An 18,916-nucleotide genomic window follows, 5' to 3' on the forward strand; every position below is an offset into this window, starting at 1 on the left:
TCATCCTACAAGCTAAAGAAATGCTGGCAATCTATGGATGTGACAGGAGTTCAACACGATATTTCAAAAGGTAAGCGCTGGATCATTGTTCACGCTGGAAGTGAAATGGGTTTTGTCCCTAATGCCCTATTAATTTTTAGTGGAACAAACAAAAAAGAGGATTACCATTCTGAAATGAATGCACATAATTTTAAAAAGTGGGTTGTTGAGAAGCTCATACCCAATATAGCAGAGCCCTCCATTATTGTCATGGATAATGCGCCTTATCACAGTGTTGTGAGAAACAAGGCACCAACAACCTCAACGAGAGTTAATGACATAAAAGCATGGTTATTACATAACAACATTGTTTTTGACAATTCATTAAGGAAACCATCATTGTTGGCTCTGGTTAAAATGCATAAGCCAGAGCCTGTATATGATATTGATGAAGTATTAGGAGAGCATGGTCACACGGTTGTAAGGCTTCCCCCTTACCACTGCGACCTTAACCCGATTGAGCTAATTTGGGCACAGGCCAAACGAAAAGTTGCATCTCAGAATATTGGAAACACGGTCAATATAAAAGAGCTGACAGAAAATGCTTTTAATAGCATAAGTGCTGATGATTGGAAAAATTGTTGCAAACACGTGATGAAAATTGAGGCAGAATATTATGCACGAGGCAGTACTCTGTATGATGATATCGATGAACTGATAATACGTTTAGATGAAGATGAAGATACGGAAGAAGAAGAATCGCATGAGGACGAAGATAATAATTACATGTCAGGTGTTGAATTAATAGACTCAGATTTTTAAATACCTTTTGTACCTACGTTTTTATAGCGAAATAAACGCCCACTTAAGACTTGTTTTGTTTTATTTTACTTCCATTTAAATTACAGTTTTTTGTGCAAAATTTTTGAAAATACAAATACGTTATGAAATATGCATTTTGGCTGAAGTGTTTTTTTTTTAACATACATTCATTGTCCTATGAGCCATCTTGGTGTTGCCATTTAAAACCTAGAAAACGATGTACATCTGTTGAAACAGTCCATACACATTCGATCCGACTATCGAATCGGACGGCTGACTCGGAAAGGGCGTGGCTTATTTTATTACCGATCCGATTGTATGAAGGCGCGCGGTGCCTACTTTTGCATAGAGCTGAAATATGGGTCCAATTTTTTCTTCCGACCCATCATAGAAGAGTGGGATATCTAGGCTCGTCAGTTTGCAAATGTGCATTGATACCTAACTACTAATGACTGTAGTACAGAAGTATCAATGCCTGTGTAATAATTTTGTTGCACGATTTAAAAAATTTGTTCAAATACAAATTCTGCTGTGTAATTATTATTACCTACTTCTGAAGGTATTATCAAACATTATAACGAATATTTATTTAAATTGAATAATAATACCATTGATTACGTATATAAAATATTTCCTCTTAAAATCCCTCGACGGCCTTCGTGGATGAAGGGTGAGGCTATCGACTAACAATTCGGATGTCGCCGTTTTAAATCCCGGAGTGCGCAAGTAAATTATTTGATTAAGTTTCAGAATTTTTGTGGCACAATTTACAGTGGAAGATACTCTCAGTATCGCCCCGGTGTAAGGTCACCATTCCGAATTTAAACGTTGCTTGAAATGGCTTTAGCCGTGTTAAGGTAACAGATACAAATTTGATATTGTTGAAGTTTTAGTGGAGATCCGCAAAGAGTGCAAGGCTGATGTAAGCGTAGTGAGTAAGATCAAGAAAGGGAAGCTCAGATGGTTTGGGCATGTAGAGAGAATGAGCGGAGAAAGGAGTGTAAGGAGAATATGTGATGCAAACACGGACGTATATAAGGGGGGGGTCTTGGGGGTCCGGACCCCCCCCATTGCACCGCGCCGATTGTAGAATACGATAGTTTCTTAAGTCCACCACAGTGCGGGGAGCGGGGGAATGGGCAGTGCCCCCGCCGCGGCGCGCCGCCGCCGCCCGCGTTTCGGCCGCGCGCACCATACCAAGCTAGAATCTAGTTTAGTCTATTTTGTCTCTTCGCGTTGCGCAGTTGTCAGTTGTTTTAATACAGAAAGAAGTGTCGCATTTAAAAAGTATGAAACGATCAAATCAGGTATCTCTTTTGAGTTTTTTTTCTAAGAAAGAGAGACCAAATCCCAATGAACTTTTATCAAAAGACAATGTGGAATCCTGTCATATTGAAGAAGTAGGAATAAATAGAGCGGGGCCATCCACAGATACTGATGACTATATATTTTTTTCATACATTAAGTATTATTTGCATTAAAAATATTTTGTTATTGTAGGTAGGATGATACTTTTTGATTTTAATTTTATAATTGTAGTTCATTAAAAAGAATGCCTTACAATATGACCAAAGTTTAGAATAAATTATTTGGTTATGTGATTAAATAAAAGGTGTTTCAATTTTAAAACAAATTATTTCTTCTTAAGATGAAAGAGTATTTTTGTTTAGTGTACCTTAACAAATTAGGTATAAAAAAAAGTTATTTTGTTTTCCACCTTTTATTTTATGTTATTTCTTTTTTTATGTTATAAACGAAGCGATTTTATTTAAATAAGGAGCGATAATTATGTTATGTTTATTTTTAGTTCAAATATCAGAGACTGAATGATTTATATATATAATATTTAAAAATAAAGGCTGATTGATTAAGACTGACTATTTTTTTCACGAAAACATGACCTTATATATTTTTTTTTAATTTGCGGACCCCCCCTTATCAAAGCTATATATACGTCCGTGGATGCAAATGTGAATGCTAGCAGAAGTCGGGGACCAGAAGTTTCTTCATTGCTCTTACCGACGGGGCTAGTATGACCATGTCGTCTGCATTGCTAATATTGTTCATACATACCCCGGCAATATGGCATCCGATTCTGGTTTTATTCAATGTTTTACTGTTCTCATCCATATACACGTTGAACAGCACTGGGGACATTGAACCTCCTTTACTCTTCCTTCACTTTAGTTTAGCTGCTTCTGATAGGTTTCATTTCATCTGAAAAAAATCCTGCTGGTTGTACCATGTACTCAATACATCGAAAATTTGCTGTGGCACTTGTCGTTTGGTCAGTTTTTCCATAACTAATGATGATTAACCCTGTCAAAAGCTTTTCTTAAATCTAGGAAGCATGCGTGTACCATAGTTTTTCTGGCTTTGTAATATTCGATTGTCTGTTTCATGCTTATTCTGAAATTTTAATAAAAAATGTAATCGGATAATTATTTATCACGAAGGCTTAGTTGTATCTTCGATTTTACATACTTTTTTCTCTCAAATTTCAAATTTTTGTACCCATTTTTTATTTTTCTTATATTCGCTATTAGTGTATTGCCTATCCAATTTGCTTGTCATATTATTCAACAAGATAGTGTTACTATTATGTAATTGTGTTACTACTATGTATTTTGCTATGTTACTGTTATGTAGTTGTAATTGTGAACATGTATGATAATTTGAAACCTGTTAATTTGATTGTCCTAAAACAGGAAATCTTCCTAGTTGGACAGTCAAAATCTTCCTTCCATGTAATGTATTGTATATTTTCAAAATAAATAAATAAAATAAATGCTGTAAACGGTTGTATCAATAGAGCATCCATCTTTGATTTCCATTTAGGAGTCCTCTCTACTGAGTTTGTCTTCCGTTAAATTTATGATCACCTTTTCGAAGATTCTTGAAATTATTGTGGCAAGAAATATGAGCCTGTAATTCACGAATGATGTCAGGTTCAGTTGGCGGGTTTTCGGAATAGACATACAACGAAAGAGAATTTTCATTTTACCTAATTAAAAATTAAAATGCTAAAATTAAAATTTCCTAAATGCAGTCAGATTTCTTTTACAGTAATTAAGGTGAATCAAAAGGTTTTATTAAAAAAAATCGTATTAAGCGTGGCCAGCGATCTTGAATATTTACCATATTTTGGGCTGATGTAGTGTTTCGCTAGACAGATTGGAAACGATTGAGATCACAAAAATCGGACGTGTGTTAGGTTCGTCCGTTCCGCGATAGCATAAATGAACCACTCACCGCGATAGTCTGATCAGACAATCGGAAAGCAAAATCGGTATGCATCAGGGGCATTTAACTAAGCTTTGGCCTTGAAACTCATTTGAAACCGCCACGCCCACCTCAAAATTCTTATAGAAAACGAATAATATGGCTAAAAGCTCAGATCTCATTGGTGAGAAAAGAAGGATTGGTTTGATCTCTCGCTCTCTACTCTCTACCATAATGACTCGTGTAACAGAAAGAGATGACGGAATTTTTTCGTTTGACAGTTTCAAATCATTCAAACAAAATGAGTGTGGTTTATTTATACACGCGGGTTGTCATTTGCTGCCGAAATACTATAATTTCCGTCGAAAATATTGCGTGTTAAAGTTGTTCGTGATAAAAATACAATATAAGCCAGTATAGTGTTAGCGAGTTACAATTATATATTCAACCTACCTACGTAAGTTCAAGTTTAAAGTGAATTGACAGTTTTTTAGGTTATTCGTTCAGTTTTTTGAAAAATGCTTCATACTTGGCATATGTCTTCCTCCACAACGTATAAATGTTATTTATTATATCGATAAACTTATTCATGTTATTGATTAGTGTTATCCTGTATTATCTTATTGTTTTGGTGAAATTAAAGATTTTTAAACACATGTAACCATGAGTTCATGAGGCTGAAAAATGTCGGAATTCTTCGTCGTACTGTCGGACAATTATGTTTTGGAAATTTTATTCAGTGTTTTTGCAAATTTCTTGTCATTTTGGGTTTCTTCTTCTCAGATTAACAAGTTTCATCTTAAGGAAATGCACTGTAAAAGTTTATTTTCTTAGTCAGATGAACCTTGCCCTTGGAAAACATTTCGACATTTTTCTGCTTCAAGGACATTTTTATTTTTATAATAGTTTTTTTGGGCTAGTGAATGAATAGAGTAGGCTGAGAACAATTATGTTGTCTATGGTCGCATCTTTTTTTAAATGGCCTTGAGTTTCCTCTACCTTGTCTACTGCTCTGCTCCGCACGGTAGGTACTGCTTGTATGCTGCTTGTATATCTGTGGTTAAGTACTGTATAATTCCGTTACATACAAAAAGCCCGAAGATATCGATCTAGAGAGTGGTATATTTATGGTATGCATGTAGCGCGGCGGCATGGAGCGGTGCATAAATGAACCTGAGCGGTGCGTGCAGGTGCGTGGTACCGCCGTCCGAAGTGCACGTGTGGGTGAGTCTATTTCACAGAACTCCGATAAGTACAGATATGTAGATTCGGATAAGTTGTTGGTGGTTCATTTATAGGTTGTTGCACCTGCTTGTCAAAGTTGAGAACACTTGGAAAGTTATCTTATGGTTCTCTTGTTATCTTTCAAAACGGCTTTATTGCTATTCGTTATTCGTTAAAAAACATTCGAAATGTCCTGTAATTATGCCGATGGTTTATCTCCCTACGAGCACAAAGGCATATTAGGTGCAAGTGAGGTGAATTTTGTGCATATGATATTCAGTTTAATTGTATAATTATATTTATTATTGAGTTAGGCCCATAAATATTTTGATAATTTGTCGAATTCCAATGCACGCTCAATACGCAAAATATATATAAATAATTACCATAAATAGCACTTGGTTTCAACTTAATTACTACAAGAAATAACTATTTATGTGGTGAAAGATGGTAGAAGATGCATTAAAGTTAAATTTTTTCACAAAGTGAAGTTTGAAGGTTAGAAATACGCAAAAATTGTTAAAAATAACAAACTAAACCCTTAAAACCTATTTTGTGCATGTTCATTTGAGCCTCCGACTTATATAGTTGTTTCCATTAGACATTTAAGTTAAAATCAAGGGTTGTTTATTAAAAAGCCTTTGCATGCAGCGGAATTCGACAGGTTACCAATATTTTTACCGCTTGTATTTTATGATGAACACCGAACAATAGTGACATTTTCACTAATGTGTTTTCAGCATTAACATGATACAATACTTCAATACGGTTCTGGCTTATATTATATGCCGAAATGGTATTTCTACCTTCGACAGCTTTGATCATATGCATTATAAAATATCTATATCTTTCAGAAATTTGATTGTTCTGATACAGTGAAAACGAAATGTTTGAAACTTGCTGAATACATCAGGGAAGCGAAACATATTGTCGTCCATACTGGAGCTGGTATTAGCACGTCTGCAGGGATTCCGGATTTCAGGTATAATAAAAGAGTAAAGATGGTAGAATAAACAAATTGTCAAAGAATATTGTGCCCAATGAACTCCTTAAAAATAATATTAATAATAATGGTAGAAGGAGACATGGGCGCCCGCAGAAAATTTTCTAGGAGGCGGCAAAATATTTTTAGTAATGTTTTAATTTATTGTAGCGTATTTGTATGGTGAACGAACAGACAGGACACTGTAGTCATGAAGGGCATACTGTAGCAACAAATTTTGATTTGATTTAAAATAAAAGGGGGGGGGGGGGGTAAGTGCCCCCCCCTGCGAGCGCCCATGGAAGGAGATACATTGATGAGAGAGGTATACCAGCATGAATACAAATGCAAATTGTACTGAGATATATGAGAGTCACTTAATATCTTCAATTAAAGATTTAATGGAATTAGCACGTAGTGATCTATTTTTATATTGGCTAAGTTTATGATTCTAGAGGCATTGGTAATTCTTAAACTTCTTTAAAAAGAGCAGGGTGTTCACATCGTTCCACTTAAATACTATTTTGTTGCGTGAGACGTGTCGTGCGTCCAGCTACAGAATCGAAAAGGAATGAACGAGCGTTCATTCTGTTTTCAGACATTTAATTTTACTTTCATTCCTAGGGCGAGTGCAAGATGCTGAATGCCGAAATCCAACATCGACGGATTGGTTCACTAATGAATTCATTTGGCACTTTTTCTTCACTTCATGTTTGGACGTTTCACGCAAAATGAAAGGCAGAAATTAACGAAAAGTGAACCGTCTGACTCCTGCTTAAGTACTGCATTATGTCAATAGGCTAAAGCCACTGATGGCTAAAAAGCTTAAGGAACGTTTCAATTCTGAGTGGTGATCTTTCACCAGGGCGCTACTGAGAGTATCAAAAGATATACACTTAACTTTTTAGTTGCTAGTGTAGACTTCGTGGATCTAAAAAAAATCTATGAATCAAAAAATATAGCTCGGCTTTTGGCTGACTGAAAGGTTTTTTTTTTTGTATTTCAGGGGCCCAAACGGAGTATGGACATTGGAAGAAAAGGGTCTAAAGCCAAATATAAACATTTCATTTAGTGAAGCAAAGCCAACTAAGACCCACATGGCCCTCAAGCAGTTGGTGGACGATGACATTGTCCACTACATCGTCAGCCAGAACATCGATGGACTGCATCTCAAGTCGGGAATCAAAAGAGAAGTTTTGGCTGAACTGCACGGAAATATGTTCATTGATCAATGCAATTTTTGCAAAAGGTACTTACGATTCATATAAGTGATTTATTAACACATTGCAGTCGGGCGCTTCAAACAATAGACAGTCTATAGCGGGTGTTTTTCGCGATTAGCGCAAAAATATATCGCTTTCTTAAAATTGATACAATTTCTAAACCAAATAATATTTTCGATTGAAATTATAAATGACATTTGATCATCAAAAATAAATTATAATTGCTTTGATTACATCATAATTTCATCACATTTCAAAGCTGAATATAAAAACCTGATATTAATTTAGTAAATAGCATTTAATATTAAATATTTGAAAATTCCATGTAAAAGATAACATGTTTATTTATATCATATAGTTATATAATAAATAATAATATATATTTGCCATGCCCGCAATTTTACAATCGCTGAATGTGTGAAATCTGATCGCGTAAATATTGAACAGTGTCGCCTAAGGCCGAAGGCGAACACTCAATAACTCATAAGTTTAATTGCTTCTTGTCAACAAAGAATCTTTTGCGGTTGTCTCGCCTAATTGAAGAGCCCAATCCACTTATGAATGATAGTATTTATTCTTTCAAGGAATTAGTACGTACTTTATATTTTGATAATCCATCACACACCATAAGTGCATGTATCATTGGCTTGTAAAGACATTTTTGTTGGGATAAAGTCCTATACAATGATAATATTATATTCAAATAATAAAATACCAAACAGTTAACAAAACAGTTCGAGCGGTATGAAAAATAGTCCAATACGTGAAATGACTCAAAATAAACTGAAGATTGAGATCGCATAAAAACTGCAGATTTGTGGCGACGCCTTTACAAGCAGCACACTAGCCAATCCGGACAAGGCATCTCAAATAACGTCGACAGACTGTCGCCTAGGTAGGTCAGGTAGCAAATTACCCTTCAAGGCGTTTTATTTCACGCTGATAACAAACCCGTATAAAGCCGTTTCCCGCCAAAAACCGACAGTCGACAAAAACGGCATTTGCCGTGTCCCGCAGTTGACCGACAGTCTGCGAAAAACGGCAAATGCCGTGTCCTGACGACAATGTGTTAATATGATTCGCATGAAAAAATGTTGGTGTGTGAATAACCGTTTCTACATATTCTCTGGCTAAGCACACCGTCAATAATATTGTTCTATTGAGCTCTATGTTGGATTGACCGAACTATTGAAATCCATCAATAATTTTGACAATATTGTTGATTGTGTGTGGGCAGCCTAATATTGATCGGTTGTCAATATTCAAATCTTCCTATGAAGTCTACTTCACGTTATATGAGAAAACTACTTGCTTTGGAGGCTTCTTCACTCCAGTACCTACTCAATTATTCATTTTCCGTCACCTTGTTGTAATAATCTCTCTTTCACCAACCCTATATTTCATTAAAATAATAAATATTTGTTCTTTTAGACAGTTTGTTAGGTCGTCTCCCGCTCCGACTGTTGGCCAAAGATCCTCGGGAGTTCAATGCCACGGAGGCGGGACAGGAAGGAAACCTTGCCGAGGAAAACTTCACGATACCATCCTGGACTGGGAGCATAGCCTACCTGACGATGATCTGGACCTCTCTGACAAAAATGCTTGGTAATACATACATTCAGTAATTCTGTACAAATATAATAACGTAATATCTGCTATACTTCTGTTAATTTTAAGTCAGTCCAAATAGTTGAATGGAATATGTTTCTCCTTTACAGCATGGCAGATTTGAGTATTTGTTTGGGGACAACATTGCAGATAAACCCCAGCGGAAACGTTCCTTTGAATACCCTGAGATACGGAGGAAAAATGGTTATTTGTAATTTGCAGCCCACTAAGCATGTAAGATTTATTTTACATATGTACCTCCATTTTGTACGGGTTTATTTATCCTTCAACCATATAAATTAATGTCACTTGATAATCCAGTCATTGTATGAATTCATATATGTTTCTTTCTCCCAGGACAACAAAGCTGATTTGATAATCAACACCTATGTTGATGATGTTTTCATTGAAGTGATGAAGTTATTGGGTAAAGAAATACCGGATTATAAGCCTGAAGAGGACCCTGTCTCAATTTCCAAAGACAAGTACATTGAGTGGACAGTTTCCAAAAAACAGCTCACACAAACCAAATCAAAGTTCAGAAAGAAATGTGATGGAGGAGTTAAACGGAGAGTTTTAGTCAATAAAGAATATAAAATTCAACAAGATGAATTGAAAATACTATCCAGGAAACTCTCAAGTGAAGTACTTAATAAGTCACAACAGGAAGTTAAAGAACCTAAAACTAAAAAACTCAAAATTGAGAAAGCAAAGAAAATTCTTAAGACCAAGGCTGTAAAAGAAATAATTGTTCATGAAAGCATTGAACTCTGCACTTCTGATGAAGATGATCTGATTTTAGTGGATGATTCAAAATTACCATGCACCAAAGTAGACATAAAAGAAGTTAAACAGGAAACAGAGGTAAAACTGGACTTGCCAAGCGAATCGGCAGATATGAAAGAATCTCTCATGGAAAAAACACTAGATCCAATCAAAAAAGAAGACTTAAAGTTACCAAAAGATGACAAAAACGTCAAAGAAGATGCAGAAATTGAAAATATGAAATCTGGTATGAAAGAAGAGCTTAAATCTACAAAATTGAATGAATGTTTATTTATGAAGGTTGAAGAGAGTGCCCAGTCTCAAGAAAATTCCAAAGATGATTTCGCAATAAAATACTCTGAGGAAGTGCAAGACCAAAATGGTGTAGGCGTTGGAGAAGAATTTAAGCCAAATATTAATGAACAACCTAACGCAGAAACAGATTTTATAGTTGTATGTAAAGTGAAAGATACTAATGAAAAACCAAAAGACAAAATGGATGTTGAGGAATCAAAAGCCATATTGGATGCTGCAAGTGAAGAAAATTGTGCTCAGAGTCACGAGGATATTGAAATGAGAGAAACATCCAAAGAAATAAATTCAGCCGATGATGCAGAAGCACATAATGGAAAAATAATCTGATTAAAATTACTTACTGAAATAAGTTTTATGAATTTCTTAAAATCTGTGATTATATTACCATTATCTAGGAGGCTTAGCACGCACTGCGATTAAACGCAGCGGTTTTGGAATAGCTGAAAATGCCAAAACGCGTACAAAGACGCACTGCGGCTGGCGTTTTATTACTTAATTCTACTTCATGGTAGGTACTGAAAGCAGCTGTGCATGTTTGTATGCGGTTTGGCATTTTCAGCTATTCCCAAACCACAATGTTTAATCGCAGTGCGTGCGCCCACTTAACAGGTTTCTTCAAAAATACATATGTAGGTATATCTACGTAAGGTGCCGTATATTATTTGTTCATACCTATCATATTGAGACAGCGATGTCCATTGGAATATTTTAATTGCTGCTTGATTCATGTACAAATTTATTTTATTGTTTTTACTACAAGGTTTATTTTTTGTGTCAAAATGACTACCAAACTTAGACAGAAATTGTCCTGCCGCTTATATTCTTAGCCAATATAAGATATATTATTATAAAATTTCATGGGAAAAGGATATACACAATTAGTAACAAGTAATCAACACTGTTCACGAACAGCGAGAACAGTGTTGATTACTTGGTTAACCCATCGGCATGTAATAATATCATTTTTAATTGATTTGCATAATTTCTTTGCCTGGTTAGAGGATTGTTTCATAAGCCCTTAATAGCCCCGGGTGTTTGAATTCCTGTCACATTTGAAATCATCACAAATGGACAATTACTGCCATTGAGATCTGTCATTTGAACGATTCCCGTTAAAGAAAGCATTTGATCTCTTCGTCTTCGAGCGTAATGGTTGTCGTTATTCTCATGTACTGATCAAAAGCTGAAACGTGTCAAGAATCGGCATTTCATAATGTGACAGGGGTACAAACTTCCCAATATAAACAGTGTTCTTGTGTAAATGGGTTAAAAATAATAAAATGAACATTTTGTCACGGGAAAGAGATACAGTTATAACTGCCAAATATTTAAAAATAAAAACTTACCAAAAGTTAGTCACTGGCTGAATATTAAACCAGGAGTAATATAATTTTCCAAATTTAGAAAACGACTTGAGAATTTTAAGCCGGGAGTAATATAATCTTTGTATATTCACTAAACCCAGAAAAATGTTTCAAGTATTAAATGTACGCTAGTGGCAGTTGCAGCAGTATCATTTTTCTGCTATAGAAATTAATATTATGTTCAAGTCTGTAATTTAATGAGGGAGTATTCTTTTTGAGACATATATCGATGAAAGATATATGTATATTTATTTTTATCCTTTTTACACCTAATAAACAAATTAATTTTTCATCAATTAAATTGTAATTATTATTAGAAGAAAAAACTAACCTTGATCCTATAATGAAAGTCATACAATATTGGTAAACATTTTCGTTGAATACGATACGACACTGTCCTGTGTCCTTGCAACGGGGGGCATTGTTCTGTTAGCACTTGACATGTGCTCTGTGGATGGGAAGGAGCTTGGAGTTTAATCGACCGGTACCGGTATCTGGTAACCTAATAAGCCATTATTGGAATTTAGGATTGGCAGGAATATAGGAATTCTCGCATATTGGTTCTGTAATTTTCTTGCCTCTTGACTATTTTAGTGTCTTCTAGTCTCTTTGTGGCTATACCTGGATATTTGTTGACTATTTTATTATCTTCTAGTCTCTTTGTGGCTATTCTTGGATATTTTGGTCTCTTCTCTCATCTTGCCTCGTCGTGACCTCTCTTGGCTTTTGTAGTCTCTCCTTGCCTATTCTAGTATCTTATTTCCTTTTATTGCTACTTCTCTGCTCTTCTTGTTTCTCTTAGCCTCTTCTTGCTTCTTCTTACCTCTCCTTGGCTTTTCTTTCTTCTTGAATAAAATATACAAATTGTCTTGTGGGTCGAATACAAACAATAATTATTTTATTACCCTTTATTACTTACGTTACTCAAGTTGAAAAGATGTCTAAATTCTCATTTAGACATCTTTTCAACTTGAAATATTTCTACTTGTATATCTACCCTCCCATAAGCATCTTAAGTTATTACATACATATATTTAAACATATATATATATATTTTTTTTTATCATTCCAATTATTCTACATACACTGAATTTCATTGTTTGTTTTGTTATTTGCACACATTCTTCTATTTACCATCTTTTGTTGTTTTACATGCTCACAAGGGCTCTTTATTACTTACAAAAACATTAACTCTTTGCACGCGGCCGTATCAACTGTTGTTACGGCAAAAAGTCTATACTCACACGCGGCTGTATCAACAGTTGATACGGAATCTTTGAATGCCGACATTCCAGCGGTCTTTTGACATAAATTTATTTCCCGCTCGCTTGAACATTCGCAGAACTATCACGATGCTGACATCTACAAGAATTTCTCGAAAATAATATTGTATTTCATTAAAAAACATCGATAATCAAGTGAGCCTCTTTGCGCCTTCGAGTGCCATAGTTTACAATTTTGTCAACGGATGGCGTTAGTTCAATTTTGTTATTATATTAAGTGACATAAAATTTAAGTGTCCAGTTTTAGAAAAAGTTTTCATAACAAAAAATGATAAGTGCTCATGGTGTCCCACTTGTGTCTATCAACGCAGTGGCCTAAGTACATACACGCCGAGTGAATGGCGGGACCACATTCAAAAGATACGGTACGTCTTTGTATGAAATTTTATGTTTTTGTTTTTATAAACATCTAAGAGTGTTGACACACGAGGATTTGTTATCATATTGTGGAGAATAATCTGTTCTGTCTATATAGTCCAATAAATCATGTACGGGTATAGATAAAACGGAGCAAATCAACGCGTTCAAAAGGTCAATCAACATTAGCACACTCTATCTTATTACACAGTGAGGAGGGCTAAATACATAACAGAGGTCTAAATAAGATGGATAAGTACCTAACAGGATTTGTTATTTTATTTTCGGATTGGGGAGATTCTTGAGCAGGTTTTAATTTTATTATAGATGCTAATAAATTATTGTAGAATTTACATACAAGACATAAAATAATAGAATACAATACTTCATAAGGAAATTATTATTTTTAATAATAAAATATTATTAGTGTTTTCTTTAATGACTTTTTACCCCAAAGGAGTGTTCTAGTCAGTGTAGGTGAACACTATATAAAATACAAAAAATACAAGAGGTAACAATTTATATGTATGTACAAATACACTTTCAGCTAATAACTTTTGTTTTGAATGTTGCATCACGATTATGATCATAAATAATTGATGCTGTTACTTTAAGAAAATTAGAAATGATTTTATATACACGTTTGTCTACAGAGGATAACAGGAATTCAATGTTGTAGGGGTGTTGTAGATGAAATTTTTATAAGCATTATATTTATAGGGGAACTGAAAAAAATATGATTTAGGTTCTCTTCTTCAAGACGACACTTGGACATGGCAGAATTCTTAATGTGTATTTTTGTCAGGTTAACATTATGGCAACTATACCCTATCCGCAAGTGGCAAATGGAAAATGTTCAAAATTTCTTCAAAAAGTCTAAAAAACCACAGTTTTGAAGGAATCCTGGGATCTATTTTGGAATATTGACTACTCATTGTTTTACTACAGGGTTTTCCAATAAGAGGTGTTATTTTGATATTCAATCGTAAAAGATCAATGGTTTCGTTGCTTGTGTGGCACGTAGCGCCATCTTGTTGAAAGTAAACGCTGTCCAGATCAATACCATCCAATTCCGGCCATAAAAAAATCATTAATCATCTCTCGATAGCGCAATCCATTCACCGTAACTGTTGCTCCAGCCTTATTTTCGAAAAAGTAAGGTCCAATGACTCCGCCGGACCATAAACCGCACCAAACAGTCACACGTTGAGGATAGAGAGGCTTTACAACAATAACTCGGGTTGCTTTGAAAACTTGGGTTTTCCGAGCCCCAGATGCGACAATTTTGCTTGTTGACGAAGCCACCGAGGTGGAAATGGGCCTCATCACTCAAGATGATTTGCATTTGATTCACTCAAGTGAATTTTAATAATTTCAATGCATTGTTGAAGCGTGTATCGTTTCATTTTTATTAATGGCGTAGTTTCTACTTGTCAAATGTCAAAAAATGACAGCTTCAAAAGTAACATCTACCGAAATAGCGGGCTATTCAAAATAACACCTCTTATTGGAAAACCTTGCAGATTCATCCCAATGATTCTGCCATGCAGAAATGATGTTCTTTCAATTTAATGAAAATGTCTTTGGGGTTTAAACTTTAACATCAAATTATACAAAAACTCACCAGAATCAATGGATTCTTTCACCAATGATTTCACAGTCTTTTCATTTCCAGGGATATCACAGTGGCTAGATATCCAATCCAACACGATTTCTCTACTGGAGTTGGTTAATTAATGAATTAGAGAGCAGATTCCAATTCAGAAATTATTTATTTTTTTGCCATTATGAGATGAACCACACTTGAAGTATTGAGGTTCAGATTTGCAGAAGTTCTTAGTGTATCCAAATATGCAGCATGTGTAACACTGAACACTTGGGAACACAGAGCTCTCTTTACTATCAAAGGTTGGGACAATAGATTTGGAGAGGGGAGACGCTCCATTCTGCGGAGTTTCCCATGTGAAATCTATAATTTGGTCGACGCGCTTTAATTATTTTTACAATACCCTAGGAACAGCAATATTCTCCAGGATATCATCTATCGTCAGTGTGGTGGAATCACCTTTGCGACCTGATATGTGTGTAAGAATTTTTCTTGGTAACATCGGAATTAACAAAGATTGGCCTCGACCGTTGTCTTGAATTCGACAGAAAGGCAGTTGTGGCCAACCGACTTGACTCCATTCCAGATAGGGTTGAACTTATTTTTAAAAAGGAAATGTCCAACATCTATATCGTTTTAAGTTTTTTTTCACACCCTGTTTGGGCTTTTACACTTATATTATGAGACTCAAAAATGACATAATTTTTAAAGTTGATAGAATTTACCTGTGGTGTCAACATAGTACTTATTTCTGAAACTATGCAATCGCTTCGCCACGGAATTTAATGCTATGTTGGTCCTTACAATGCTAAGGTCAATCAACCAAAAAAGTTCAGGGGAGTCCAACATGTTAATAATGATATCATTTGAATGATTTGTATAGCACCGTTAAAGTTATGTATATTTCTACAATGATCTGTCTTATTACTAACTATAGACTAGACTAGAGAAACTATTATTAACAGATTACATCCTCGGGTTCGTCGATCACTTATACAAAACTATGTACAATACATTTGAGCAATGAATGTGATGCTTCGTTAGAATGTACATATATTATTATCAGATATGTGCAAAATGGGTACCCAAAACCATTTGAAATGCAAAATGGAAATGGGTCAAAACTTTTCCATTTGAAAATGCAAAATGCAAAATGGTTTTTAGAAAAGCATATCAAATGCAAAATACCTATTTTCAAAATGCATTGAAAATGCAAAATGGTTTCTCAGGTCAAACAATTAAAATAATTATAGAATTTTTAAACAATCTTGTCATTTAATAATGGACATCAATGTAGAACAAACATATTACATGATAGTAAATCCAAAAACACCACGACTACAGTTATGAAACCACAAAAAATTTGCGCGGGACTAATGTTGCCAACGTAAAAACATAGAAACTGCTATCTAACATTTAATATTACAGCGTCATGGCCCCATGTTCAGTACCTATTTGAATCAGTATTTTTTGTAATGGTATCACTTACAAAAAATACTGATTCAAATTGCCAGGGCTCCTACCAGGGAGCAACTTGACAAATGTAAATTATCTCTCATAGCGAGGATATTTGCGGCTTATGAAAAAAAGATGAGTGGAGATAGTAGGAAGAATGTTGCGAAAAAGCATTTAAAATGGAAAATGCATTGAGAAAAGCATTTAAAATGCAAAATACCCATTTTGCATTTTGCATTTCCATTTGAAATGGATTTATTTGAAATAAAGCACATCTCTGATTATTATACGTTAAGAAAAATTATATAAATAAAAATAAGACAGAACATATTGGTGTTTCTAACCCTAAATGTGTCATGTAAGGTGGTCTGTCGAATTTATCGTACAATCAAGTAGTTTCCGTGAGGGTGTGGTGGTAAGAATTGTTACAGATGTGTGGGAAGGACTGACTGGACGAGTTCAAGTCCAAGAGGCATTGGAAGGAAGCATAGATAAGACCAGAATGGTTGTTGTCTTTTTTTGAATGTAGGTACTTTGTGAGGCATCCGCTCGAAGTCTGCGTTGGAGTTACTTTCTGGATAATTAATTTATTTTTTTAAATGACACCGTTATAAAGTCGGAAGTTTCCAAAACGTTGAATATCACCGTTTCCATTGTATCTCCCAAGGAATCAGATAACAAATCATCATCAGGAGGATCGGAGGTTTTTCTCGATCCATTTCAAAACAATTCTATATATCTTAAATTTTTCAAAGGACTACAAGGAGAACACAAATAATAATTATAGTCAAACACAAATATACAAAAAAACTATGATACACTAAAGTTCCAAAATTATTTTAAGTTTATGTCTGTTGGTTAATTTTGTAAAGATTAGTGAAATGGCACTAGGCTGACCAACAGACCCATCATGAAAACTTATACCTGTATTGTAATATGAATTTATTCCAGAAGGTATGCGGCAGTAATGCAATGCAATACATATTTTTTTGTTTATTATTTATTTAATTCAATTTATAACATAACAGATTTGTGGTCAAATTTGTTATAATTGTACCCTTTAAACGGTTCTATGATAACTCAACATAGTGACAATTCAACACACTTTTAAAAAGTGATAAGTCATTAGAAATGATGAAAATTTTTTTTTTTTAACCTTACCTAACCTAGTTAATAAAGTTTTTGTTTAATCACTTTCCATGACTTTATATAACTTTTTAAAGATGTGATGAATTATCATTGTGATGATTTATCCGGTCACCGTTTAAACAATGTATTTGCAGTGCCAAAAACCATGCGAGTGCGTTATAGGACATGAAACACATATCAATCTTTTGATAAACTGCGTTTAGGAAGTATGTGGATCTCCCCACAGGTAAGTTCATGAATAAATTGATGCGGCTGGCTCTACAGTAAAGGAAGTTACGGCAACATCCTCGAGAGTGAGTCTCTGGCACAAAGAAATTTGTTTGAGCCAGAATCTCATTGTTAGATATACATATAACCATTATTTTTGGAATAACTTAATGAGTAAAACCTCAAATTGTAATATTTAATTATTGAAGACAATATTAGCAATTTTTAAACGAAAATTTGAAACAGAAAATCAGCAAAAGATGTGACCGTATCTGCTAATATTTGCTAATTTTTCGATTTCAAATTTTCGTTTAAAAATCGCTAATATTGTCTTCAATAATTAAATAAAAATATTTAATCAGAGCAATGCCTCTATGTGTCTCTAAGGAGTGGTAATTGGTCATGCCCAAGATATAAATATATGTGTATAGCCAGGGGGTAATATCCGTAGAGACACAAAAAAAACCTTAAAAATTCTTGTGGATTCTTTCAATGCATAAAATGTATGTTTGTTTGTGTGGGGCCCTTCTGATTGAATTTGACTCCAATGACAATGAATAAGATGACAAATAAATTAACTGATAGATTGATTAATTGTAATAACAAAATATTTCATTTTACAGGTATTTCGATTGATTATATATTATATTATTATTAAAATACAATCCCGCAAAGTTGACATAAAAATTGAATAAACCTACAAATAGAAAATTACAGATATTTTTCTTTTTCATGGTCTCCACAAAACAGTTACCAGTTATACACCAATATATTAATACATATGAATTATTATTCTCCAACTAATTGAAATTACATGCATTATCCTCGTCACTGTCAGCATCACTATCCTCAAAATATGTCATGTACAAGCATTCTTTAAATGAAATTATAATTCTAGAGTCGTTTTGCACGATTTACAATTTTTCCAATCCTCAGTAGAGAAAAGTAAAATGACTTTCTTAATGACCGTTTAAGTTCTGAGACGGTTGTAACAGTTTTGTGGATTTTGGGTATCTGTTTAAAAAAACATATAACTACACCCACGATTCCAGTAGAGTACAAATTGTTGGCAATGAATCTTACATATAAAAAAAATCTATCTTGAAAAATATTAATGTCGGGACTGTGGACTAAATCTGGTCAGGACTGGTTTTAGATGGTACAAGCTGCTCATTACTGAATGTACAATAAATAATTTAAGTCAACACACTGCTCATTACTTAATGTACAATCAAATATATGAAGTCAACACACTGCTCATTACTGAATGTACCATCAATTATATGAAGTCAAAACACTGCTCATTACTGAATGTACAATCAATTATATGAAGTCAACACACTGCTCATTACTGA

The 18,916-nt window shown here is 34.4% G+C and overlaps 1 protein-coding gene across 1 annotated transcript; it reads left to right on the forward strand.

Moving 5' to 3' along the window:
* The first annotated feature begins 5,349 nt into the window (after positions 1-5,349).
* Positions 5,350-13,516, forward strand: Sirt6 (sirtuin 6). Its single transcript, XM_089645237.1, has 6 exons — positions 5,350-5,501; positions 6,102-6,229; positions 7,236-7,478; positions 8,884-9,057; positions 9,171-9,294; positions 9,418-13,516. The coding sequence occupies exons 1-6, from the start codon at positions 5,436-5,438 to the stop codon at positions 10,465-10,467; spliced, it is 1,785 nt and encodes a 594-aa protein (XP_089501363.1). The 5' UTR covers positions 5,350-5,435; the 3' UTR covers positions 10,468-13,516.
* Positions 13,517-18,916: the final 5,400 nt, after the last annotated feature.

The sequence above is a fragment of the Hesperophylax consimilis genome, chromosome 2, assembly GCF_061612785.1.
Source record: "Hesperophylax consimilis isolate HC1 chromosome 2, BYU_Hcon_1.0, whole genome shotgun sequence".
Lineage (NCBI taxonomy): Eukaryota > Metazoa > Arthropoda > Insecta > Trichoptera > Limnephilidae > Hesperophylax > Hesperophylax consimilis.

Excerpts from the sequence above, each read along its gene's own strand:
- Sirt6 (XM_089645237.1), top strand. The coding sequence starts at position 5,436 with ATGTCCTGTAATTATGCCGATGGTTTATCTCCCTACGAGCACAAAGGC. Across the intron at positions 6,230-7,235 it reads GCAGGGATTCCGGATTTCAG|GGGCCCAAACGGAGTATGGA; the intron begins GTATAATAAAAG and ends TTTGTATTTCAG. Across the intron at positions 7,479-8,883 it reads CAATGCAATTTTTGCAAAAG|ACAGTTTGTTAGGTCGTCTC; the intron begins GTACTTACGATT and ends TTGTTCTTTTAG.